Consider the following 27094-nt stretch of genomic DNA (forward strand, 5'->3'; position numbering starts at 1 on the left):
ATAGATCAGTTTTATTAATAATTTTTGAAATGTTAGATCTCTCTCTCTCTCTCTCTTATTTTTTTTACTAATACTTTTTAAATTGTTACATGTCAACTTCATATTAAATGTTGAAAGAATTATAAATCTCTATCATACTTTGAATTAGAAAACACTTATTAAATGAATAATAACACTCTCTCTCTCTCTCTCTCTCTCTCTCTCTCTCTCTCTCTCTCTCTCTCTCTCTCATATTAAAATATTTTACTCAACATGTATAAAGAAATACTTCCATTTGCACCTTAATTTTAAATCAAAATTCATCAAACTTTATAGTGAACTAAAGTAATTGAAAAAAAAAAATTGAGTCCAAAAATATTTTATTATTAGTTATAAATAACATAATTTTATATCAACTTTATATAAAGTAAAATAAAATAATTTAAATTGAAAAAAATCTTATATTTTCACTTTCAATTGTGAAGGAGATGTGTAATTTATTCCATTCTTATATGGAGTTCATATATAATATTAAAAAAAAAATAACAAATTTTTAATTTGAATTATAAATAAAATATTCAATATGCATGTCGATTAAAAGATGTGTGTGTGTGTGTGTGTGTGTGTGAAAGAGAGAATTATTGTTCCATTAATAAGTTCTTTCTAATTCAAGGCATGATACATAATTTCTTCAATGTTTACTATGGAATTGACATGTAATGTTTTAAAAAGTTTATATATACATACATATATACATATATATATATATATATATATATATACATATATATATATACATATATATATATACATATATATATATACATATATATATATACATATATATATATATATATATATATATATATATATATATATATATATATATATATATATATATATATATATATATATATGTATATATATATATATCTATATATATATATGTATATATATATATATATATATATATTAACAAATACTAATAAAAAAAAAATCTTGGATTCCCCTCAATCTTATGTATCATTTCCCTTTTTACGTCACGGGTTTGGGAAAATTCTTGTTGTAGGCTCTTCCTCTGAGGTCTTTAGCACTTTATCGACTAGCACATTCTCACTTGTATTCTTTGTTCCTTTAGGGTTATTTGGTTCTTGCAAGATTTTACTCTAATTTTAAACTTTACTAAAAGGTAGACTCTTAAATGCCTTGAAATCTTGGAGAAATTTGGGAGTTTCTCCTTAGGTTGTCATCTTGTTTCCAAAGAATTTTTATTCCATTGAGGTTTCAACTTCATACCCAATTACTTAAACAACTTTAAGGTTTCTTCAGAAAAAATCAAAAAAGGGGTTTCATTGTTCCTCTTGTTTTTATTTTTATGGTTTCAAGGTTTGATGGCAATAACCCTGCTCCATTTTTTGAGCCCACTTCTTTCTCAATCCATCGCTTACATGTGACTACTATTATGGTTCCAACTAAAATTTCTATTTCTATTCCACATTAATATGTGAGAGTTCCAATGGCTTATCTTTTACCATTCTTTTTGTTATGATGTCAAAATTACTATAGATATTATCTTTTTCCTAAGTGTTCCATCTATGGTAAGGATTTTAATGCAGAATGGCTTACATATTCATGAAAAGTTACTCCAATTACCTTATCGCTCACTTAGTCCTGAAAAGTTGCTCCAATTTCCTTATAGCTCGCTTAGTCCTCAAAAGTTGCTCCAATTTCCTTATAGCTCGCTTAGCTTTTAATTTTGAGTATTACAAGTGCACATGAATAAGGTTTAGTGGAATGCAAGGCACATACTCAGGTAATTACCCATCCACTATATATTAAATTATTTCCTTATGGTTAGATATAAGTTTTATGTTTATGATTATAACCTTCTAGTGCTATAATTTATTCTATGTAGGTTCAATATTTCTCTCCCACTGAAACCTCACTATTCAGATTGCCTTTGTCTCCCATAATATTTTTTTTCTAGATCATCTTCCTCCACCGATGACCTTTCTCTCCAAACACGATAATTTTGGTGGAAGTCATTCCCTTGAAGATTAAGTATTTATGTCAACTATCCTTTCTAGGACTACAATTGATTTTTAATTATTTCTTAACAATTTTGGGACTAACTGCTCGCATGGTGGCTCCTCTTACATTTTTAGAATAATAAATAATTTGGTGCACACAAAATTTACTTCTACAAATTAACAAACAAATTATGTATATTTAATTACAAAACTAAAGGATGGTTTTTATAGAGAGGGCCCCTGGCTTAAATATATCCTTGGGTGCCTTTTTGTGAAGGGGCATGATATTTTGGTTGTACCTTTCTTCCTAATTTTACTATAATTACAATATTTTTTTTTTTCACATAACATTGCCTTCCTCTAAAAAAGATTTCTTGTCCTCAAAGCGTGCATTCAATGGGTGTTGTTGACAAAACACAAGAGGCTTCTTCTACCAGTAGGTTCTTCCACTTGATAAGGTATTCTTTGATTACTCATAATCACAATTTCTTTTCTCTAGTGGTAATGATTCCTTCTGGTTCTAAAATGATCTCCCCTTCATCATCTAATATCGAGAGTGTTGTCTACACCACTTGGTTTTTTCCTAGTGAATTTTTAAGGCAAGATACATGGAAAACATTGTGAACATGGATTTTATCAAGAAGGCTTAAGTTGTATGCTACTTGGTTGAACTTTTTATTAATTTGGTATGGTCCATAGAACTTTTGTGCCAATTTTTTTTTCCCTTTCTGTTTCTAGGACAATTGCTTGTAAGGTTGAAGTTTAAAAAATACCCATTCACTAACCAAAATTCTCTCTCTATTCTATTTTGATCAGCTTGATGTTCGTGTGATTTCTTGCAATATTTAGATTTTCCTTTAGTGTTTGAAAGACATTTTAGTTTTCTTCTAATTGATCTTTAACTGTTGGAAATTTTGTCTCGATAATAAAAAATTACTTCCATTTAGGAGGCTTATAACCATACAGAGCTTGAAATGTTGTCATTTTCATTAAAGTATGATAAGTTAATTGTACAACTATTTGGTGAGGTTTAACCATTGCACCCACTTATTTTGTTTGTCTGTTGCATAAAAACAAATGTAAGATTCTAAATATTTATTGAAATCTTTTGTTTGATCATCTCTTTGAGGATGGAATGTTGAGCTCATGTTGACATATGTTCCAATATGTTTGAAAAATTCCTTCCAAAAATGTCCCTTAAATTTGGCGTCTCTATGGCCAACAATGACCTTTGGAAACCCATGTGGTTTGTAGACATTTTTGAAAATATCTCAACGATTTGTTTTGCTAAGTTTGATTTCTTCATTCTTATGACTACTACTAGGATTTTTTCTTTTCCATTTGACATGGATATCCCTTCAATAAAGTCGATCGATATTTTTTTGTAAGCAACTAACAATTTAAGGGATGGAGCAGTCCTGAGGTTGTAATGTTCTCATTTTTATTTATTTGGAATTCTTCACACTTTGCTACAATTTTTTGAATATAATTAATCATTCCCCTCTAGAAAAATAAGTGGCATTCATTATAGTAGGTTTTAAAGAACCTTACATGTCCTCGTGATAATGAATCATGGGATTCCTTGAAACTTTGGACTTAAATTTGGATTTTGGACTTTCGTAAATTATTCCTTTATACCAAAGTATATCATTTTTTCATTCAAATTTTGAATTCTACGTAGGATTATTGATTATAGCACATGTTTTTGGATATATTGCATACATACTTCGGATTTTGTTAAGTCATGTTAAAACTACAACCGAAATTGCAAGAAATTATGACTCTTTGTATTTTTTGGATAGAGCATTTGCTACTACGTTGTCTCTCTATTTCTTATGTAAATTCTCCTTGTCAAAGGTGACACTTTTTTTTATCCATTTTAAATTTTCTGTAGAAGTGTTTTTTGTTGGAGGAGGTGCTAAAGACTATTATGGTATGTTCGTATTAAAAACTTACTTCCCAAAAGATATTGTATCCACTTTGCTAATGCATGCATAATGGTGAGCATTTACTTATTGTATGTAGACTTTAGACATTCAATTTTATTTAGATTCCTACTTTTAAATGTTATTGGATGGCCATCCTGCATTGACACTACTCATATTCCAATTTTGACATGTCACATTCAATTACAAAAGGCTTTGAAAAATCTGGAGTTTCCAACATAAGTGCATTGGACATAATTTCCTTTAAGGCTTCAAAACACTTTTTTCCCTTATCATACCATTGAAATGAGTTCTTTAAAAGGTTTGTTAGGGGTGAAATTGCATGAGCATAATTTTGAATAAACCTTCGATAGCATCCAATAAACCCTAAAAATACTCTTAATTTGGTGATGTAAATTGGTTTGGACAATTATTTTATAGCCTTGATCTTATTAGGATCTACCTTTAGTCCTTCCTTGGATATTATGTGCTCAAGGTACTCTACTTCTTCCTTCCCAATGGTGCATTTGGACAGTTTTTCATAAAACTAATGTTCTTCTAGTATAGTGAGAACTTGTTCCAAATGTTGTAGACGCTCCTTTCATGTTTTACTATAGATTAGAATATTGTCAAAGAAAACAAGCACAAACTTCCTTAAATGTGGTTGGAATACCTCATTCATGGTAGCATGTAAGGTTACTAGAGAATTAGTTAACCAAAAGACATTACCTTAAGCTTGTAATGACCTTCATCAATTTGAAAGGCGGTCTTTGCTATGTCTTCTAATCTTATTCTGATTTGGTAGTACCTAGATCTCAAGTCCAATTTTGAAAAATATTTGGCTCCATGAAGTTCATCTAACATTTCATCTATGAAGGGGATAGAAAAATCATTCTTAATCGTTATATTGTTCAATCCTCTATTACACATAGTCTAATTGATTCATCCTTCTTTTGGACTACAACCAAAGGAGCAACGTAAGGGATTATACTTTTTGTGATGATACTAAACTTTAAAAGATCCAGGACTAATCTTTCAATTTTAGTTTTTTTATTATGAAAATATTTATATGGATTGATGTTGATAGGATTTGATCCTGATTTGAATTCCATTATGTGTTCAATTTCTCTTTCAGTTGGCATATTGTAAGAGCCCTATCCTAGGGTCTTCTAACAAATTTATTTCTCTAGAATTGAAATGCAATAAGAGACAATAATTTACTTTCTTACAAGACTTTTAAACAATGAAAATTTTACCATTTTCTAATCCTTATAACTTATAGTGAACATTTCATTTTAATAAATTTACATGAGTAATATATAGAGGAATACCTGTACCGGTGGCTGGTGGAGATGCCTTTGAGCTGTTGCCCCTGCTGTATGCTCCTCTTGACTAGCCCAACTGGATTTACCTCCCAACCAACTAGAAAATAATTCCTAGCCCAGGAAACCTCCACAGGTTCCCTAGCCCTCTGAGCCCAAGTCCAACCATATGTAGTGTGTGTGTCCAAGATGAATTATCCAAACCAAGATGAAAAATATTTCCCTCTTCTCAACAACCCAAGAAACCTCCACGGGTTCCTAAGGTCTCCATAAATCACAACCAATCCTAAAATCACAACCAACCCCAAAAATCATAAGCAAGACCCCACATCCCCCTTTTCGCCCTTCCCCCTTCCCTTTTTATACCCTCCCTCTCTTCTCCATCTCACCCACCTCTCATTAATGTCATTAACTTCTCATCCATCCTTACAGTTGGCTTATCTTCTCCCAAGTAAAGCTGGGAGTACATTTGGAAATGTGACATGAATATAAAATTGGGAAATTAATGGGAGAGGACCATGTCTTCTCCCAAGTAAATCTAAAATTACATTTTGGAATGTGAGATGAATATATATATATATATATATATATATATAAAATAAGATAGATAAAGCTTGGCACAGAGGCTAGGGTTCTGTAAACCCTACGACGGCGCTGCCTGCATTCCCTGCACTTCTCCAGATCCCTGCAGATCAATCAGCTACAATTTTCTAACGACCCGCCTTTGGTTCTCCGCCAAGGTAATGGGCTTCACCCGGGGGGGGGCATCATCGCCCTCCCCATTGTCCAATCGTACGCCACAAGGGCATTCTGGCACTCCGACTTCTGAGCTAGGGCACGAAGCAGAGAACAATGATCGCCCTCAAGGGCAGAAGAACACAAACCCATCCACGCATGCAACAGAAGAAACCAATGGGAATTTGGCGGGTTCCCCAGAAACAAAGGACAGGCCCAGGATCACATCGAACACCTGCAAGCCAGTGGCTGCTGTAAGGCCCAAGATAGAACTGCCGAGCCATAGGGTCAACGGACAAATCCAGTTCATGAAGGACCATGCGCTTATTGGAAATTTTATTGGCTTCTGGCCGACGGAAAAGGCTCTGCATGGCTGGATCTCAGCCAAATGGAAGCCTAAAGGTCATGTTACCCTGCAACTAGGACCCAAAGGGTTCTTCACGGCGATCTTTCTGTGTTTAGAAGACAGAAACCGTATCATGGACCAAGGACCCTACTTCTTCAACTCAGCAGGCCTCTACTTAAGAGAGTGGGTGGAAAGGTTCAACCCAGACAAGGAAGACCTCAGCTGGGTTCCTGTATGGATCCGGATGTACTCGCTTCCGGTGGAGTACTGGGACGAAGATTCTCTTAAGGACATAGGCAATGGATTGGGTGAGTACGTAAAATCGGCGGAAGAAACGAAACTGCGCCGATACACCTCCTACGCCCGTATTTGTGTCTTCATGCAACTGGACAAACCCCTCCCAGACTCGGTAAGTCTTCTTCATGATGATTTTGAATGGGTTCAACCCTTAGATTATGAGCATATCCCATTTCGTTGCCGTAGATGTCATGCACTGGGTCATCTCTTTAGAGATTGTCCTCTCAATGTCAACTCTGTCAATGCTGCACTGACGGGGCAGACAGATCAAGAAGGATTTACTAAAGTAACCTCCCGTAAAAGATCTCACAAGAAGCCCCCTTCAGGGAAAAAACCCTTGCTGGATGTTACCTCCATTCCCTCTACAAGCAACAGTTTTGAGGTCCTCGCCGATCCCTCAACTGACCATATCCTGCATACCCTCCCTGATCCTGTGCCCTCAGCCCCCCCCTTGCATGACAGTTCCCCCCCGGACTCACCCCAGAAGGCAAGCAAGAACTCCGAGGAAAAAGAGAAAGATATGGAGGTGGATGATACTCCCAGTCAATCCTTAAGCCATGCTCTCATTGTGAACGAGGAAAATCAAGTACAGCTAATGGAGGAAGAGCCTGAGAGTTTTGACCTAAATGGTCTTGATATCCAGGCAATGGAGCAATTTTGCAGGAAAAGGGATTATGACAAAATATCAGAGCTCCAGATCAGCAAACTGGAAGTCATCATTGCTCGAGCGTACCAGCAGCAGCAGCTTGGCATCCAACCGGGCAGTCAATGGGACTTAGGCTTACCTCCCAAGGATTTCAAAAAGCGAGGAAGAAGAACAGATCTCCAGCGAACTATTGCGCTAGGGAAAATTCTGGTGGATTCAGGCAGGTATGCCAAGCTAACTAAGTACTACAAGCCCACCCACCACAGTGAACCATGAAGCTGATTTCTTGGAATATAAGAGGGCTCAACAGCCCTGGGAAACGGAGACTAATAAAAGATATGATTAAACAGGAGCAGCCACAAATTCTCTTTCTTCAGGAAACTAAGTGTAATAATAGTGCTGTAGCAAATATTCTAGCCAAAGCATGGCCAGGTTGTCACTCGGTGGCAGTGGATGCCACAGGGGCTTCGGGAGGATTGGCAATTTCTTGGAGCACCCAAGCGATTGAACTGAATGACATTCATGCAACACATCACATGATTCAAGCAACCTTTCATATAGTGGGCACTAATGTGTATGGGCACTTGACCAACGTTTATTTTCCTCAAATAGCTAGCAGGAAAATTGCAGTTCTTAACACAATAGAAGAACTCAACAGCAACAGAGTCCATCCGCTGTGGATAGTAGGAGGGGACTATAATATGATAACCAAAATGGAAGAAAAGAAAGGGGGGCGTGCGAGACTGGAGCAGGAGGTACCCTACTTCAAGGATTTTATACAAAACAATGCTCTCATAGATATGCAATTTTGCAATGGTACGCATACATGGAGCAACCGTAGAACTGGAAGGCAGCAAATAGCATCCAAACTTGATAGATTCCTCCTTTCGGACAATATAGTGCATCTGGGTGGAGACATATCGGCTTCAATTCTTCCATTCTCAGGCTCAGATTATTGGTCGATCGCCCTCCAATGGCAAAGACCAAGTGATGTTAAAGGGTGACCTTTTCACTTTGAGGATTTCTGGCTCTCACACCCTGCATTCAAAGACTTCACCAGATCTGTTTGGACCTCCTTTCCCCCACCAGGTGGTTCAAAAATGTTTCAGTTCCAGCAAAATCTCAAATTCCTCAAGGCCCAAATCAAGATTTGGAACAAGGAGACATTCGGCAACATCTTTCAAGCCCAGCAGAGTTTAAATAAGGAGATGGCAGAGCTCCAGCAACATATCATTTCAGAAGGACACAACGAGGATACCCTGGCTCAGGAACTTCGCATTCATAACCAATTGGAGGAGCGAAGGAAGCAGGAGGAAATCCTATGGAGACAAAAATCAAGGATTCAATGGCTGAAAGAGGGAGAAAGGAACACTAAATTATTTCATCGAACCACTATACAGCGAAGGATGCACAACACTATCTCTTTCATTCAGAATCCAGAAGGGGAGAGATTGGAAAATCATGAGGAGATCAAGCAGGAGTTCCTCAGGCACTTTAAGTAGGTTCATCAAGAACCCCAACTGGACAGAACTCCGGCCATAGATAAAATCATCAGTAATGTGCCCAAACTCATTACAGCAGAGCACAATGAACTTCTCTTACGTCCTATCATGCAACAGGAGGTGGATACAGCAATGCAACAGCTCAAGGAAGGCAAGGCCCCTGGCCCAGATGGCTTTACCACAACGTTCTTCCACTCTTTTTGGGATCTGATAAAAGAAGAGGTTTGGCAAGTGGTGGAGGAATCGCGCACCCAACACTGGCTTCTTCCATCCCTTAATTCTACCTTCATGGCGCTTATCCCCAAGGTGGAGATCACCAGAACTCCGGACAAATTTAGGCCAATTGCACTCTGTAATGTCATTTACAAAGTGATATCCAAGGTGATTGCCAACAGGCTGAAACCGTTTCTACCCATGCTCATCTCACCAGAGCAGTCGGGCTACGTAGAGGGGCGGCAGATCCTGGATGGAATCATTCTCTCCCATGAAGTCATACATTCCCTCAAGCACTCCAAACAAGCAGGTATGATACTCAAGCTCGATCTCTCAAAAGATTTTGATAAGCTTAATTGGTTATACATTCAAAAAATCCTATCAGCCTTCGGTTTCTCACATATGTGGGTGTGTTGGGTGATGAGCCTCATATCTTCCTCTTTCTTCTCCATCCTCATTAATGGCATCCCCTCCTGTCCCTTCAGGCCTTCCAGAGGAATCAGACAAGGTGATCCCCTTTCACCTTTCCTTTTTGTTTTGATGGCGGAAGGTCTGGGTCGTCACATTAAGCAAGCCCTCCTCTCCAATCGCCTCAAAGGTCTGTCGATCCATAACTTGCCTGCGATCTCCCACCAACAGTTTGTGGACGATAATATGTTGTTTGGTTATCCCTCTGTTCAGGAAGCCTCCCTCTTTAAAACCCTGCTGAATGACTTCTCCGAAGCCTCTGGCACTTGCATCAATACGGCTAAATCTCAGATCTACTTCTTCCACACCCCCCCGGTCACCCAATTTGCCATCGCGCGTATTCTGGGTTTTACCATTGATACCCTTCCCTCCAAATATCTGGGCGCCCCTCTAATAGCTTCCGCCTTAAAGCACGCCTCTTGGCGCACTCTCCTTGAGAAGCTTGAATCACGTTTAAATCTCTGGACTCATAGAACTTTGAATATAGCCAGTCGATTGGTCCTAATCAAAGCGGTCCTTCAGTCCATGCCACTATACCTTTTTTCTATCTTGGCAGCGCCCAAATGGGTAATTAAAAGAATAAAAACCCTTCAGCGCAACTTCTTATGGGGAGCCACTGGAACCAATCAAAAATGGGCCTTGGTGAGATGGACAACAGTCTGTCGGCCTAAGGAAAAGGGAGGCATTGGTCTAAGGGACCCAAGTCACAGCAACTCTATCATGTGTGCCAAAATATGGTGGCAATGGGTAACAACACCCAACAAGCCATGGGCAGCCATCTGGACAGCCAAATATGCCAATCTCAGGCCGGCAGAAGATCTAATCAGGTACACTCCTACAATGAAAGGTTCCTTTATCTGGAATGCCGCCAAACAATACTACCTAATGATCCAACAACACAGTTTTTGGGAAGTGAGGAACAGACGTTCGGCGCGATTCTGGATGGACGCGTGGAACCAACTGCCAAAACTGCATAATATCATGGAACAGCATCTACATAGATACAGGGAAGGATAGTTACAAGAAGAAGTATGCCTGAATTGGACCCAGGACATAAATCAAGGATACCGACAATGGAAGAACAACAATAGAATAATCGAGCAGGCCAATCATCAAACTCAGCAACTTCTAGAGGAGGAGCTCAAAAATTGGCCTGTCAGATGCTCAGAGGACAAGGACATCCTCCGTTGGGGTTACACGCCTAGGGGTACCTTCACAACCAAAGAAGCCTACAAGCTCTTATGCACGGACTCAGACCCCCCAAATCCCATTTGGAGTCGAATTTGGACCCCAGGCATTTGGCCCAAGATCTCTTTTTTCCTTTGGATGGTGGGGCATCGTAGGATTCTTACCTGGGATAATCTAAGACGCAGGAATTTTCATGGACCCTCCGGGTGTGTCAACTACAAAGATCAGGAAGAAACCTTTCAGCACCTCCTTGCTTCCTACCCTCTGGCCAAACAACTATGGGACAAAGCTAGCTTCCGATGTCAAAGAAATTGTAGAGGTTCCGCACACATCCGCGATACTCTTCGTCAATGGCTCCAGAACCCCTACAAAGTGGCATTCTCAATCACCTGTGGCGAATAATCCCTAGACACCTCCTCTGGACGATTTGGAAGGAAAGGAACAAGCGCATATTCAAGGATCAAAGTTCCCCTCCAGAAATCTTATGGGGAAATTTATGTCACAACCTCCAGGAGACCTTGGCGATAAGCAAGTGGACGCAGGAAGACCTCCCTGTTATAGACATTTTTGTGCCTTACAGCATGAAGCATGAAATGTCAATAATCTAAGGGATCCAAAGTCCCTAAACATGTTGTTCCTACCCCTAGAGGAACAAGGTCAGCAAACCACAGCACTGAATATCAGTTCTCCACCTAAAAACACTCAAAAACAAGCTAATTCTGGATCATGTCAGCTGCTCCACTGAGCATCTACGCTGAATGTCAACTGCTCCACTGTGTACCTGCGCTGAATGTCAACTGCAAAGAAGGCTACCTGCGCTGGGCGAGTTTGGCCAAGTGGCACAGTCATTCCTCAAGGTGTCAATGCCCAGGAAGCTTCCAAAATGACACTTGGATCAGAGAATTCGCCTAGTGATGAGTAAGAGGGTCTAGATCTCCAAGTGGAAGCAAGAACCTCCAAGTGGACTCAAGAACTGAAGAATAACTGAAGTGGGAGAGGACACTAGTCAGCTCCATGCCAAGCTCAAGCTGACTCATCCTTTCTCCAAAAATCCTATATATAGATCTCTCTCATGAGGTCTAAGGAGGCTGGAATCTTGTGAATGTAAGGAAGTGTTGTTGGTTTGAGTTTAGAACTATTGGGTGATTTGCTTGAAGGAGGTGAAGAGGAGATTTCTTTCTACTGGGAGGTGATGCTGGATTGGGCCTTTTATGGTTGTATCACTTCCTGAACTTTACTTCTTCCATTAATAAAGCATTTGAGGTTCTTCTATATGCATGTATCTCAATGATGTGTTGTTATACTGTTGTATTTGATTTATTCTAATCCTTGAATCAATTATGAATGTATGCTTCTTGTAGTTTCCCTCTCTTGTTATTTTGCAGGATCTTGGTGTAGCTAGGCCAGTGAAAGAGCAAGGAGCTGGGGGCAAGCAGCAAAGAGAGAAGATTGGATCAATCATTAGCAGAAGACATCGGTTAGTGGATCTATTCCTCCTCTCTCTTACATCTCATAAAGAAGTAATCTCGAATAGCTTTGCTTTGATTGTTGCTGAGGTACTATCACCCTTAGAGTGGGATAGGGTCATTCCGTATTGGATACTTTTCCCAAAAACAAATTGGCGACTCCGCTGGGGATCGTATCTTGTTGGTTGTTTGTGTTTTTGCTATTCATTTCATAAACACAGGGAGTACCGAATCGAACTGCATTTGGAGCTTTCAAATGCAAAGTAGAGGGTAGCTACTCTAGCTCAGTTTCTGGGCATGTTTATGATTTGAAGAACTGATTCACGAGGACTCTAAATAGCTCTTAGTGATAGCTTTTCATCCCTTAGTGTGTACTTGATTGATAGCTTCTGATTTGGCCAAAAACTGTGAATTTTTGAGCAATCTGTGACCCGGAAACTGAGAAAAACGAAAGTTTATCTCTTCAGTGCAGGCACTGTGAAGGCAGTCTGCATTTCAGCGCAGTTCCCGAAGGGGCTACCTGCGCTGAAGGTCAAACTGCCAGTGTACTACCTGTGCTGAACCAGTTTTGCCTAGTGCTACTGGGGTTCCCTCCTGTTTATTTCCCTGTTTTCACCCTTGTTTTTGCAGCCTGTTATCAGTCAATGTACCTATCTGAAACCAACTTTCCTTGCCACTATTCCGCCTCGGTTGTATAAAGAAACTGTGTTTGTTCTTTGTGTATTTCTTGTATCATTTGCAGTTTCCCATAACGAAAGTGAACTAGTCTTGTTGTGGCCTCTTAGATCTAGACCTGTGATTAAGTGTCGTTTTGATCTTAAGAGTTAGTTTGGTTGCTGTTCATAGCTGATTGAGCTTTTTCTTTCGTCATATGGTTTGAATTTATATATTTCTAGTGCCGAAACAAGTAAATCTTAAGGTGTCTTTTGATTTTGGACAAGCTTGTTTGCTTTCACTTGAAATTGAATTCAAAATTATACAACAGCTTTCTTTTTGTATTACATCAACATTAAGAAACAGAAAAGAAATACTTGCATTATGCATGTGCATTATGACAGTTTGCATGTCGATTTAGAAAAAAGTGCATTAGTGTGTGCTCTATGATCTGTGTGAAAATATGATGTCTTTCTTTTCCCTCAGTAGTTAAGATTTTCAAAGTTGAAAGATTGAAAAGCTTGCTTATCATCTTAGACTGCATTTAGGAGTGTTACCATACATCTCGTGGTGATCCATAAAGGAAAACTGCTAAACAAGATCAACCTTAAAATAAATTGAATTTACATAACAATACATTGATACATAACGCAAACACATAGAGGTCTAAGCTAGAGACGTGTTCCGGCGTCGTTAAACGTGATATCTTAGCGTTGAGTGGTTGGGTGATTCCTCCACGGCGAAGCGATAAGTATCAATACGGACTTGTGCTCCCACGTACCGTCGCGTATATATTGGGAGACCCCTATAGGAACAAAGCCTTTATCCATAGGAAACCATGTCGGCCGCCCTACTGATCGCAATGCAGTGAACACAGCATTCACGAAGATCGACCACTCGTACCGTAAAACGTATTATGTGGTTTTGCGAAAAGTTTGGCACACCCTCTGCCTAGAACTCCAGAGTAGTTTCTTTTGGCCTTTTTCAAACACTATAACTGAAAAAGTCCATCCGAGCATTTGTCACTTCGGGCTCGTTAAAACATCGAAGGAGACTAGAGTCATCTTTAGCTTTTTCTCGACTCTTAAAAAGTGAAAAAGCAAGTTGTGTCTAAAGCGTCGTTATAAAATTTATTTTAAACGGAACATAATCACCTCCTATTCCTACGTTGATCTGTAGGTTGAGAACATGGAACGCCCCAACCAATGAATTCCACATGATGGAAATCCTAGTCCTTTCTCCTCTTGGGGAGAAGTTGGTGCGCCCCACATGGCCACATTGTCGCTTCCAGGACTGACAATTGGCCTGCCTATTTGGCTATTCTCAACCAATGTAGTTCAGAAAACCATGGTTCCTGAATAGTCGAGTCAACAGTTAGACCAGTCTAGAGCTGCCCACCAGCCTTCTACTTCCTATAACTCTTCCTCCGATCCTTCATCTTCGCAAGGTAGAGCCGGCAAAAGCCAAGCTCCCATGGAGAAGAAGGAGAAGAAGAAGAGAGAGAAGAAGAAGAAGGAGCCTAAGGCGACTGGGGGCAGGCAAAAGACATCTGACAAAAATCCACACACAGCACAGACCGGGCCTAAATCGCCATGTGTCATATGTACAGGAGACCACTTCCATAGAGATTGTCCCTATATTCCCCGAATACTAAGGGACTGGTCCCCTCGTTTGCACAATTCGGGAGCATCAACCTCTGATAGCCATGTTGAATGCTTACCGTCAACCAGCGAAAGTGAAGGTTCAAGACAAAGAGGGGGAGCAAGATCCCCCTGCAGATTGTGTGAAGGCGATCACTCCATCCACCATTGTCCCTTCTTAGACGAAGCGAAGAGAGTTTTGGAATATCGCCCGGTTTCACCGTTAAGACTTCCTCCTAGATACAAAAAACTCATGCCAAGTCCTTCGTTGGTTGAAAATATAGCTGGCCCACTCAAGTGGTCGGCTGAAGCGTCAGTCATTGAAAATGAACCTACTGAATCCAGACCAGACGAAAGTCTAAAGGTCGAAACGGCAGTTGACTCGGTTCTGCCTTCGGAGGTTTCATCTTCAAATGACACTGTCAATGAAGATTCATCTTCAAATGACACACTCACTGAAGAGAATAAGGATGACACCATCCAGATTCTTTTCATCAACACCGACTCTGATGAGCATCAGGGTAATGCGCCCATTCCTTTATCGCAGGAAGGAACATTGTCAGGGTCATATCCGGCTGTGTATTCGGTCCCACCACCAAGCAACCTGGTTGTGTCCTTTGATTGGAACCAACTAGGCAGACCCCGGCTGCCAGCAAGTATACCATTCAGAATCATAGTCCAAATTTATAGAATGGTAATGGCTGGCACTATCATTGATGAAGGGGCATCTGTGAGTATCCTTTCCTCTGTTGCTTGGAAAGCACTGGGTTCCCCGGCGCTTTTGCCTGAGATAAGAAATCTCTCGGGTTTTGATAAAGGAACCAGTCGACCATTAGGGATCCTCCCCAATGTGCCTGTTACATTGAAAGGGAAGACCGTTCAAATGAACGTGATGGTCGTTCAAGGACCCTTGGATTATAACCTACTTCTTGGACGAGACTATATATATTGCATGGAGGCAATAGTCTCCTCACTCTTTAGAGTAATGTGTTTTCCACACGAAGGAAGAATGGTCAAGCTCGTAGACCAACTTTCATTTCCGGGATCACGCATTGCAAATAGTCACATACCAACGCTCAATGGTTTATTCACTCAAGAAATGTCTCCACCCCCAGTCCTCCTTCCCGATGAGTGCGAGTGATTCAGAAAGATGGGACTGGAACCCAGGGGGCATGCATCCTGGTCTGCTTCGGGCAGAGGAAACCTTGGGTATAAGGTAGAATTTCCGCGAAAGAATATGACTAGTCCGTACCCCGTCCGTGGATGGAAGAGGGGTTGTTCTAGAATAGGATTCTTTTGTCAAGGTTACTTGTTTGACAAAGGTCATTCACCATTGTCTATTTCGGTAGACAGTGCCGAGGAAATGTTTTCGTTTGATGGTGTTAACAAAACAATCTTTGGGTAACCAGAAAGAGGCAAGCCTCACCCTTTAAAACAAATGTTTTATCGGATAAGTAGGGGCAGCCTTGAAATTGTACTTTATACTTGGGGGCATGCAAACCTTTTGGAGTGCAAGCAAGGGACGACTATTTATTTTTTTAAATTTTTAGGTCCTCCCTTTAAACCTGTAGGTATAACCCTTTAAACTCGTAGGATTAGCCGTTTCCGAACTTGCATAAAGAAAGGATGAGAAGGAGCATAGCTTCGTGGGATAATGCTCCATAAAAAATAGCTATCTCACAGGAGACATTCTTATCTTATGACTGGTATATCGAGCAGTTTTACCGCGGAATTTATGCTCGTTAAAAAATAGAAAAGCGAGATCCGAGCAGTTTTAGCACATAGTTCATGCTCGTTAAAAAATAAACATAATATTGAGCAAGAGTTTCCTCCAGAGTTTAAGCTCATTAAAAAATGAACCTATTCCGATAAATAACCATTGTGATTGTAAATTTATTAGCCATAAAAGCCTTGGTCATGTTTTGCACCTGCCACCTCCATTCCATTTGGCCGATCGTTCACCTCCATATGATTGTTTACCCATTTTGAGGAACAGCTGTGAAGAGTGATTTCACCTAGCCATCCTTGTGACACTGCCGTGATTGGAAAATTCCAACCTGTACCTGGAATCTGCTGCTATCCCTGTTTATCACTCGTTCCTCAAAAGACGATTCTTCTTTGAGCTCTTTTCAACTGACTCGTAAAATATGAAAAGTTTGCCGAGTTTTGGCCTTCCAGCTCGTTAAAAGGACCGGAAGAGCTATCCCTCCTCTAGATTTTAATCTTTTTGGACCTGAGGGATTATTGCACAAAAGGGTCGAGCGCTTGTTTTATTCGGCTCGTTAAAATTATCGAAAACTCATCCCTTCTGTATTGTTTTATACTTTTTCGGACTTAAGGGATTAGATGACGAAAAAGGAATTTTGGAGTTAACTTTCTGTACCTTTTCAGACTCTCTAAAAATGAAAAGGACCGAGTTTTCCTTGTCGTTAGACTTGTTAAAATGATTAAATAGCGACAAACTTGTCTTTAGACGAGAACGAGTTTCCCTATCGCTAGGCTCGTTAAAACATAGCGATAGGCTTGCCCGAAGGGCAGGTTATAGAACAAGCATATGTTATCCTCCTCAAGCTTGACAAAAATAAAGAGGTACTGGTCAGAAATGACTATGGGAAAAATTGGGAGAACCTCAAAGCTTTAATGGTAGCAAGTCGCTCTTGAACATGACACTTTTCCTCCGTATCACATTGGGTTGGGTTGTTTCATTCACGGGTCTCATCACCATGGTCTTCGCCAAACCATCCACATTTGGGGTAATGCTGCCGATCCATCGCATCAGTGTCGTTATATGTTCAAGAGATGTTGTTCAGAAAGAGTCAACCGTGTCCCATCCACTGCCATACATTATCCTTCATCCACCCATGATCGCCACCCTGAATCATATGTCACAGATTGTTTTCACCTCCACTAAAATCATTAGCTCCGTTCCGTGTCACTGATGTGGGATTCATTAAGGCCCTCCTTTGACGGATTGCTTCTTGTCGACTTCAGCTCATTATCCAAGAAGTTGATCTAGGAACAACCCCCTCAGTACTTTGAAGCTTGCATGCCTCAATGGCAAGTTTATCACTTCCGACGACAGGTATACATCAATGACCTTCGACCAGAAGATTTTGCGTGGTGTTTGATGCCAAGTCCTTTATTCACACCACGTGAATTGTACTGCAGTACCTTGAGGGTCATTATCATTATCGGTGATTCCTCTCGCGCTTGTTAACGGTTTACATCATTGACCGGTAATCAAGCGATGTCTTTCCATGTTCGACTTCAGCGCAATTCTCACATGGATCGACTTGTACTTAGAGTGAAGATCGAACGAGTATGAAGACCTCGGATCTAGTTTCATCCATCCGGGCTGCGATATATATTCAGGAAACATAAAGACATTTGACATGTACATCATTGCAGCAGATGATCATCCTACTCAAAGGATGATAATTTCAGCAGAGAATTATCAGTCTACCATCAGACGATCGTCTCTTCTATGTACCAAAATGAATTTATAAAGCTGAGCATGGGAATGCCCGCCTCAGCTAGATCATGAAAGCAGAATGAAAAATAATGTATTGTATTGTATTTTATTACAGGTCAACTCTCAGCGATTGAATGAACTTCGGATCCTCCTGATAAAGCATTTCACCCGATAAACGACCTCGTACTTTAGGGGGCAACTGTTATAGACATTTTTGTGCCTTACAGCATGAAGCATGAAATGTCAATAATCTAAGGGATCCAAAGTCCCTAAACATGTTGTTCCTACCCCTAGAGGAACAAGGTCAGCAAACCACAGCACTGAATATCAGTTCTCCACCTAAAAACACTCAAAAACAAGCTAATTCTGGATCATGTCAGCTGCTCCACTGAGCATCTGCGCTGAATGTCAACTGCTCCACTGTGTACCTGCGCTGAATGTCAACTGCAAAGAAGGCTACCTGCGTTGGGCGAGTTTGGCCAAGTGGCACAGTCATTCCTCAAGGTGTCAATGCCCAGGAAGCTTCCAAAATGACACTTGGATCAGAGAATTCGCCTAGTGATGAGTAAGAGGGTCTAGATCTCCAAGTGGAAGCAAGAACCTCCAAGTGGACTCAAGAACTGAAGAATAACTGAAGTGGGAGAGGACACTAGTCAGCTCCATGCCAAGCTCAAGCTGACTCATCCTTTCTCCAAAAATCCTATATATAGATCTCTCTCATGAGGTCTAAGGAGGCTGGAATCTTGTGAATGTAAGGAAGTGTTGTTGGTTTGAGTTTAGAACTATTGGGTGATTTTCTTGAAGGAGGTGAAGAGGAGATTTCTTTCTGCTGGGAGGTGATGCTGGATTGGGCCTTTTATGGTTGTATCACTTCCTGAACTTTACTTCTTCCATTAATAAAGCATTTGAGGTTCTTCTATATGCATGTATCTCAATGATGTGTTGTTATACTGGTGTATTTGATTTATTCTAATCCTTGAATCAATTATGAATGTATGCTTCTTGTAGTTTCCCTCTCTTGTTATTTTGCAGGATCTTGGTGTAGCTGGGCCAGTGAAAGAGCAAGGAGCTGGGGGCAAGCAGCAAAGAGAGAAGATTGGATCAATCATTAGCGGAAGACATCGGTTAGTGGATCTCTTCCTCCTCTCTCTTACATCTCATAAAGAAGTAATCTCGAATAGCTTTGCTTTGATTGTTGCTGAGGTACTATCACCCTTAGAGTGGGATAGGGTCATTCCGTATTGGATACTTTTCCCAACAACACTCCCATCCACCAACGCTGAAAAAACCATCTGGGCAAATTGGAATCTGAACCTCCAGCTGGAAGATCACTCTCCTCCCATGAAAAAAAGCAGTCAAAGCAAGAAGGACTCTTGGACCCCTCCCCATAGGAACTCCATCAAGCTCAACTTTGATGGCGCCTCCAAGGGCAACCCAGGAAATGCAGGATTTGGGGGTGTTTTCAGAGACTACAAAGGATTGCCAATCCTCCTCTACTTTGGGAATTTAGGCTGGGACACCAACAACTCAGTGGAGCTAGAAGGGCTTTGGCAAGGGATCCTCCTCTCCAAAAACCTCAACTTCCAGCTCCTAGAGATTGAAGGGGACTCCCAAATCCTCATAAACATGGCCAAGCAACTTCAAAACGGGACTCATGCAGGGAAAATTGCTAACAGCTGGAGGCTTGAGGCCAGACTGGAGGCCATAGAACACCACCTCCACAACAATCAGGCCATTAGTTTCAATCACACCAAGCAGGAAGGGAATAAAGTTGCAGATCTCTTGGCTAATATGGGAGTGGAAGCAAGACACACCATGTTATCAGGTACAACAGATATAATTCAAAACCATGACCATGCTCAGGAATTCACCAAGTTGGTTCAAAGCGATGCAGCCCCCCCGGATGTGGGTGGATAGGGAGGTGTTCAATGTGATGGGACAGGGGTGGAGGGAGGCGGCTCGACACCTACCCACCCTGTACGTGAAGAGGTATGTAACGCGGGGGAAGGCAGCCTGGCAAGCAGACTCTCACATACTCTCGTTAGGTGCCGCAGGTGCAGTTGTAAATGCATGGGTTCTTGCATGCTGTGAGCTGCAAGCGATGGCGGTCTTCATCAATGAGGCAGTCATGGTGTGGTTTAATCGAGGGAGGAAAGACAACTATAAGGAAGCGCAAGGTAGTGCAAGCGCGAGGCAGATAGATGAAGTGTTAGGCTGGGTCCTCTCTGTCAATTCTGCGCCTAAAGCGGAGTTGGCGTGTATGGTTTATGCTATTTCTCTCTGGGACACTGGCTGGAGTTCGAGCTCTGAGCAGTGGCCTCTGTCTTTAAGTCTCGGGTGCATTAGTCCTATTTTGAGCAAAGGTTTTGGAAAGGAGGGAGAGGACTTCGCAGGAAACAGCCTCTCCACTCCCGTGGGCTCAAAGAGTTTCAGTCAAACATTCTCTCCTGCCGCGGTGAGCTTTTGAGGATATAGTGCAGTGTCTGTTGGGTATCCGTCTGAGGCATCTCCTATTATGGCTTGCCTTCGACAGAGAATGGGCTGTTGTCGTGGCCAACCCAGGCGTGCCCCTAAAGAATCCAATTCGGACTCACCGGCCACCAGCGAGCTGTTCACTAGGCGCTATCCGAGCACCCGTAGCAGACGAGGAAGGTGCCGAGCTACCAATTTGCCTCCTGGGCCACCCTCGACTACTGGGTCTTCCATTTTTACCTTCGATAGTTCACTTCATCGGCCACGAGTCACTGCTCACATCACGGTGATGTTTTATGAAACCACACAATTAGGAGGCACTGCGGATAATATTGGAGGTTCGGGTGCTGCTGATGGTCCTCCCCCTGCATTCCAACTTGGCATTGGTATGGTGCCATAGCCTGCACACACGGAACCAGGAAGAAATATTCAGGACACAGAGATGCAACCTGCCGATCCCAGTCCCTCTGCTCAGTTCAATGCTCCTGCTGAAGATGAACAACAATTCGTATGGTTTCCAGTTGTGGAGGAACAACCTGATGAGTAGCATGCCTTTGCTGGAGGTAAACCTCCTTCTTTTTGTTCCAGTTTTGGATATCCTCGACTACTTCTTAGTTATCCGGGTTCTGGGTCTCTGCTGCTTGCTGATGAACGGGTCTCCTGGTTTTGATTAGTATGTATGGGTCGCTTTGGATGGTTTTGTTTTTAGTTTTCAGTTATGGGTCTCTTCGCCTCAGGAGAGAGGCATTGTTGGTTTTTTACTAGAATGATAGCTCTTCTTCAGAGCTTTGTACTGACTTCGGTCACCCTGTAAATACTTTCTCTTCTACTTAATAGAATTAATTTTACACAGAAATATATATATATATATATATATATATATATATATATATATATATATATAAATGGAAAGAACTATTTCTTCTTCCAAGTAAATGTGAGGGTACATTGGGCAATGTGAGATGAATATATATATTGATAATTAATAGAAGAGGACCATGTCTTCTCCCAAGTAAATCTGAAAGTACATTTGGGAATGTGAGATGAATATCTATATATATATATATATTGATAATTAAATAGAGAGGACTATGTCTTCTCCCAAGTAAATGTGAGGGTACAATGGGGAATGTGAGATGAATAGATATATTGATAATTAGTTGGAGAGGAACATGTCTTCTCCCTAGAAAATGTGAGGGTACATTGGGAAATGTGAGATGAATATATATATTATTTGAAATAATGGAAGGAGACCATATCCTACCTAAGATTCAATTTGAGAAGCTAAGTTGGGAATTTGAATAATACAAATCATGAATTTTATATTAGACCAATATTTCTCAATATTTTCAGATAATGTAAACATTAATAAAATTTGCAGGATAAGATTTAATTGGGGCATTACATACACCCCTCCTTCAGAAAACTTCGTCCCGAAGTTAGAATGAAAAGATACAAGGAGTTCGAAAGCATAGCAAATCAGAGAGAGTTATAGCAATAAAATTTGATAAGTCAGACAATGACATTACTTCCCATCAAGAGTCTCCAACTGATCTATATCCTCCTATCCATCTTGACCTACTTCCATCCCCACCCTATTCGTCCTCTGTTGCTTTATTAGTGGCAATGGCCATACTAACCACTGATAAAACCGACATGGTGGAAGTGTCGAATACATCGACCTATCTTCCCCAGCAGGCAACTGGCAATCGTCATCACACATCTAGGGGAGCATTTCCATCACTGCCCTCCCACGATTCCAAGTTTCGGAGGATACATGGTGGGAAATGCCTCCTCCCCTCCTCCTGAACTAGGGTCAATGCCCTAACACGGACCACACTATAGAGCTGGTTGGACTTGTCATCGAATAATCCAGCCAAGTAGTCTTGCCACCTATTATTTGCATTTTACTCATGTCATAAGAGTACATATCAAGTAGATACCAAATGTAATAGAACAATGTGCATTATACCTTCCCCATGATATGTCTCGACCTTCCCTCAGTGGAAGAGTAGCTCTAGGCTATCATATAGTTCTTTCCCCCTGCGGGTTAGCTCTCATTCATGCATTTATATAACAACAAGATGTATAATCATCACATTATTAAGTCTAGTATCCATGTGTCAATTTTGTAGTGCATACTAGAAACAATCATAAGTTCACTACATCATTCATTAGATAAATCATATCCACTTAAGCCATACATGAAACAACAATAGCTTTGATAAGTCATGTACTAGATAAATCATCACCAAGTCATACATCAAATATTTCCATCATCAAAATCAAACCTAAGTAGTTTCACATGTTCAACCAAATGCATCAATATTACATAATGTTCATAAATAAATAACATGGAACTGCAAAATAAAACCTTAACATAGGTAGCTATCTAAGTCAAAATGGGCATCATAAATGCTCATGTGACATCCTTGTGGAACTCCTCGATAATGATTAGAGTTGAAACAGATTCAACTATTTGTCATGGAAAATAGCATTTGAACCTGGATATGCTATAAGGTGGTACCAAAACCAAAATAATGGCAAGAAACGGATTAGTGCACTATCAATTCCACTAGAAGGTGCTAGTATAAGTTTCATGCATATAGTTTCTTTGAAACCTTAGTGAATATAAAAGTCCCACTCTTCCAATTTGATGGTTTTTCATCTTCCAAACCAACTAGTTAACCTTGAAAATAAAAGACTCAAAACTTCAGAACTATTTCCAACATGATTTTCATTATTTTTTTTAAATTGAGAGAAATGTCCTCTAAATGTCAAAGGTTCAAAATTATTATATATTTAATCATTATTTACTAGTACTAAAACAATTTCATGATATATAATGTAGCTCACAATATGACCAGACAAATGAGAAATAATTAAACGAATGGAATAATTACCTTTGCCCTGCTACTATTAGTATTTCCCTTCTAAATGGCACTGCATCTCTAAAGATTCCTACTCCTTTCACAAGTGGCTAGTGACCACAAAAGTTGTGAAGAAAGTTGAGGGTCCTTTTATCCAAAACTAGAGACACATTATTTTTCACAGCATTTTTATTCAACACTAGAATAAGGGTAAGAGTGTATTCTAATATTTTCACTGGTCTTTTATTGACTAAATAAGCTTCCATTTTAAAATCCCAAATTCTCTACGAATTGATCTTCTCATTTAATTTAAGATCATTAAAAACAACTATCACAGTAAGCCTTACACAAGTCCATGGTATTCAATCTATGTTTTTACTAGAAAATTCCACCACCCGTAGAATAATCATTAATGTGACATATAGGATATTTCAACACATCCTAATCTGAATTCCCATGCTTCATAGTCGTTTACTTCTCAGACTCAAGATTTGTTATTATGACTTCCTCCATGAAGAATGACAAATATAATATCTGAAAGATAATCCTACTGTCCGAATGGAAAATCTACTATATCTTAAATAAGAATAATGATAATCTACTATCAACAGAATTAAAAGCCACCCTCGTATGTAAAATAGAACTGACTACATTTTTTTTTTAATAGATTGGGACACATTTGCAACGAGGAGGAATGGTATGGGACTGGTATATCTAAGCTTCATATAAACTGCTATGCTAAAAAATTTGTCTTATCCTATGCCCATAGATGAAGGGAACTTGGAAGAATAGTTCAAGTAGGTATACCAGAACACAGAGAAGGCACACTTATTTGTCAGGGAGGATCTGATTTGTGAAGATTGATGCAAACCAGCACAAGGATGCTACCACATGTGCTCTCTAGAATGGTCTTCATCATCATGGCAACAGGAAGAGGGTGCGCTTTTCATTAGTGCCTTCAATCCAAATGTCAAAATCCTTGTGTATTGAAGGAACATACTTTAGGCACTCTCTTGTAGCTTACACCCAGCGGAAAGGCACATGTTAGGGGCTACTCCTATAGATCTGTTCGAGACATATATGTAATAGCAAGAGAAGAGAATTTTCCTTTGGCACTTTCGGGTAGCTACCAAGAAACTTATAAGCAAGAGGTCATTACCTATAGTGAGCCGCTTTTCCCACAACTTCTTCATTGTTGTCGCCTTTATACTTTGAAGTCAATGTTGCATTTTTTGTCTCATGCATCATTATGACTTTGCATGACAGCATGCGATGTATATATGGTGATGGCGAAGTGGCACCTTTTTCTGATTTGTTCTTTGCACATCAAAGGTTTATACAAGCTTGAGTGGAGGTGTACATACACTCCCAGTGCTAGTTAAAGGTGCCTGCTATTTGAAGCATGTGCATTAGAGAAAGTAATTGACATACATTTGGGTTGTAAACTTAAGTCTTATCTAGTGAAAATTTTAGTTGCATTGCATAGGTGGAGGGCACATCACCGAATAACTTTATACCTTATCCATTAAACGAAGCATGCAAAAGGGGAGTTTAAGTTCTATTTTAAATATTTTCTAAGTATGATGTTATGTAAGTTTAAACTATAGTTAGCATTGAGTTATAGCAGGCTTCTAGACAGGACAAGAAGGTCACATATTAGCCTAACTCTTACCTTTGTGAGTCAAAACATGCAAAGGAGTTATCCCAACAAACGAGGATAAGATGGATCACAAGGTGAGTGAACAGCATATGAGGATAGATATTCCGAGAATGTTTCAAATCAGACTTAATTTCAATCTATCTATTTCAATAGTTTCAAACCCATGCAGCTCATGGTCAATGGTAGTGTTATTCAAGACAAATTTGGTTGCTCCATCTGGAATGATGCTAAGTTTCTTATCCATATGCATGATGAGTATTTGGAGGAGGATTAGAAAGCAGCTAGTAAGGAGAAATGTTACTATTTTTGGACAGCATGTCAAGTATTTCATGGAGTCATAACTGAGCCTTATCTCTTCCTACTTCCAGTTGACTAGCATATATACGGGGCACATGAGTTTGAAGTAAAGGAAGGCTTCCTATTGTGGATTTGTCTTTATCCATAATTATCTAGACAACTTACTTACATAGGGAAAACAGACTGCGTTGGGGTTGGATTTGCAAAGAGTTGATCTTTGTCTTTGATATTCAATATTTGTTTTACTTGTAATCATCAAAAGGCATGGATAATGAATGAAGGTTGGGCACCTGGTCTACAGATTTCCTCTCTGTTTTGTGTATTGATCTCTATTATTGATGTTTGCATCCTTCTTATTCAAATTTGCGTAAGTCAATTTTATAAGATTGTGTGGGTCTCTCTCCCCTGGTTTTAATGGAATTGTTATGAATCTGAGCAATTTTCCTTCACCATAAAGGTTTGTAGCATAGGACATTTTCCCCTGATATGAGTTTGAGTGACCAGGATAGGACTATGTTTCCAAAATTGATCATAAGGTTCAGGACATATCAATCCAATGAGATCAATATTGCAAACATCGTGTTGGTAAATATGTCACCAATATTTGAAACACTGAATGAGATTCATCTAGAGTGGATTCCTCATTGAAGTTCTCCATCTGTGACAAAAATGTTCTCTTTCCACCCATTAAAGACCAAGAATATCTCACCTAGTGGCTCCATGGTTGAAAGGTTGGGACAGTGTCCATGCAATGATTTCTTTATATTCATCATGGATTCTCAAATGGAATGGTGGACATCGGAGTACAAGGCCAAGTTGCATGAGTTCACATGTGTTTGAAGAAAGGGAGATGAGTCATTTGGGAACTTCATGTTAAATTCATTAAGATATATTTGGCAGTTCATCCATCATATAAACCAATGATGGTTTTTGCTATAATGATCTATATCAATGCTCTTGCTCTCCATCCAAAGTTCAACTCTTTCTTTAGGAAAGTGCAACCCAAAGACTTTAAAACAGTGTAAATTCCTATTAAAACCTAGAAAATTATCATTGTGTGTGCAAAAGAAGAGGTTGATCAAGATAACAATGATATAGCATGTGATGAGGAAGTAAAATATTTTGACCAGCAACAACAATGTTTTACATAAAAATCTTCTGATATTGTTGGGTCAGAGCACTTGTGATGATGCAGAGCATGCACGAAATCCCATTTGCAAGATGGATATTGTGTTTTTCAATAGATGGCACAATTTTTTGAGGAAGATGATACTTACATAAGAGTCGACAAAGTTGATCCTAGTATTGTTCGAGGTCTGAGTGGTGACGTTGATCAAATACCAAAGGATGATAATGATAATGATAAAATATTTCCTTCCCCTCTTTCTTATGAATCATGTGAAGTTTTAAAGAAAATAAGGATTTTAAAAATTGTACAACCACAAGCATGCAACACTAACATGGTCAAATGAGAGGAATGAATATGACCACACCATGGAGGATTTGTCTTGGAATGAACCCACACAAGAAAAATAATCATAAAGGTACAAGATAAGACAGGAAAGTATTATGAACCATGGTTCTCACTCATGGTCATGGACTCATGCTCCTCCTCACCATAACTAAGAACCCAAATGTTGTTGTTGATCACCTGATTCCACAGGAGGAACTTGATTCCTTCCTTTCCAAGAAGGTAAATTCGTTTTACCTTCGAGTTCTTCCAGCAAGACAGTAAATTCTACCAAGTGTTAAAATGAAATAATGAAAGTTTTATTTAAGAAAGTAACACCTGCAACTGCCCAACCCTTTGCAAAGAACTTGTTTACAAAAAGACACCATCTGTTTATGTTTCTCATATGAAATAAAACCAAAAATACATAGGGCAAGTAAAATAAGGATGTCGCTTGTATGA

The 27094-nt window shown here is 39.8% G+C and overlaps 1 protein-coding gene across 1 annotated transcript; it reads left to right on the forward strand.

The window, feature by feature from the left end:
• Positions 1-7552: 7552 nt before the first annotated feature.
• Positions 7553-8284, forward strand: LOC149223909 (uncharacterized). Its single transcript, XM_089388037.1, has one exon. It carries the CDS (start codon positions 7553-7555, stop codon positions 8282-8284), a length of 732 nt encoding a protein of 243 aa, XP_089244163.1.
• Positions 8285-27094: the final 18810 nt, after the last annotated feature.

The sequence above is a fragment of the Pinus tabuliformis genome, chromosome Q (assembly GCF_031772625.1).
Source record: "Pinus tabuliformis cultivar Carrire ecotype Pingquan chromosome Q, CPIR1, whole genome shotgun sequence".
NCBI lineage: Eukaryota > Viridiplantae > Streptophyta > Pinopsida > Pinales > Pinaceae > Pinus > Pinus tabuliformis.

Bases quoted from the DNA above. Each gene is read 5' to 3' on its own strand.
- LOC149223909 (XM_089388037.1), top strand. From the start codon at position 7,553: ATGAAGCTGATTTCTTGGAATATAAGAGGGCTCAACAGCCCTGGGAAA.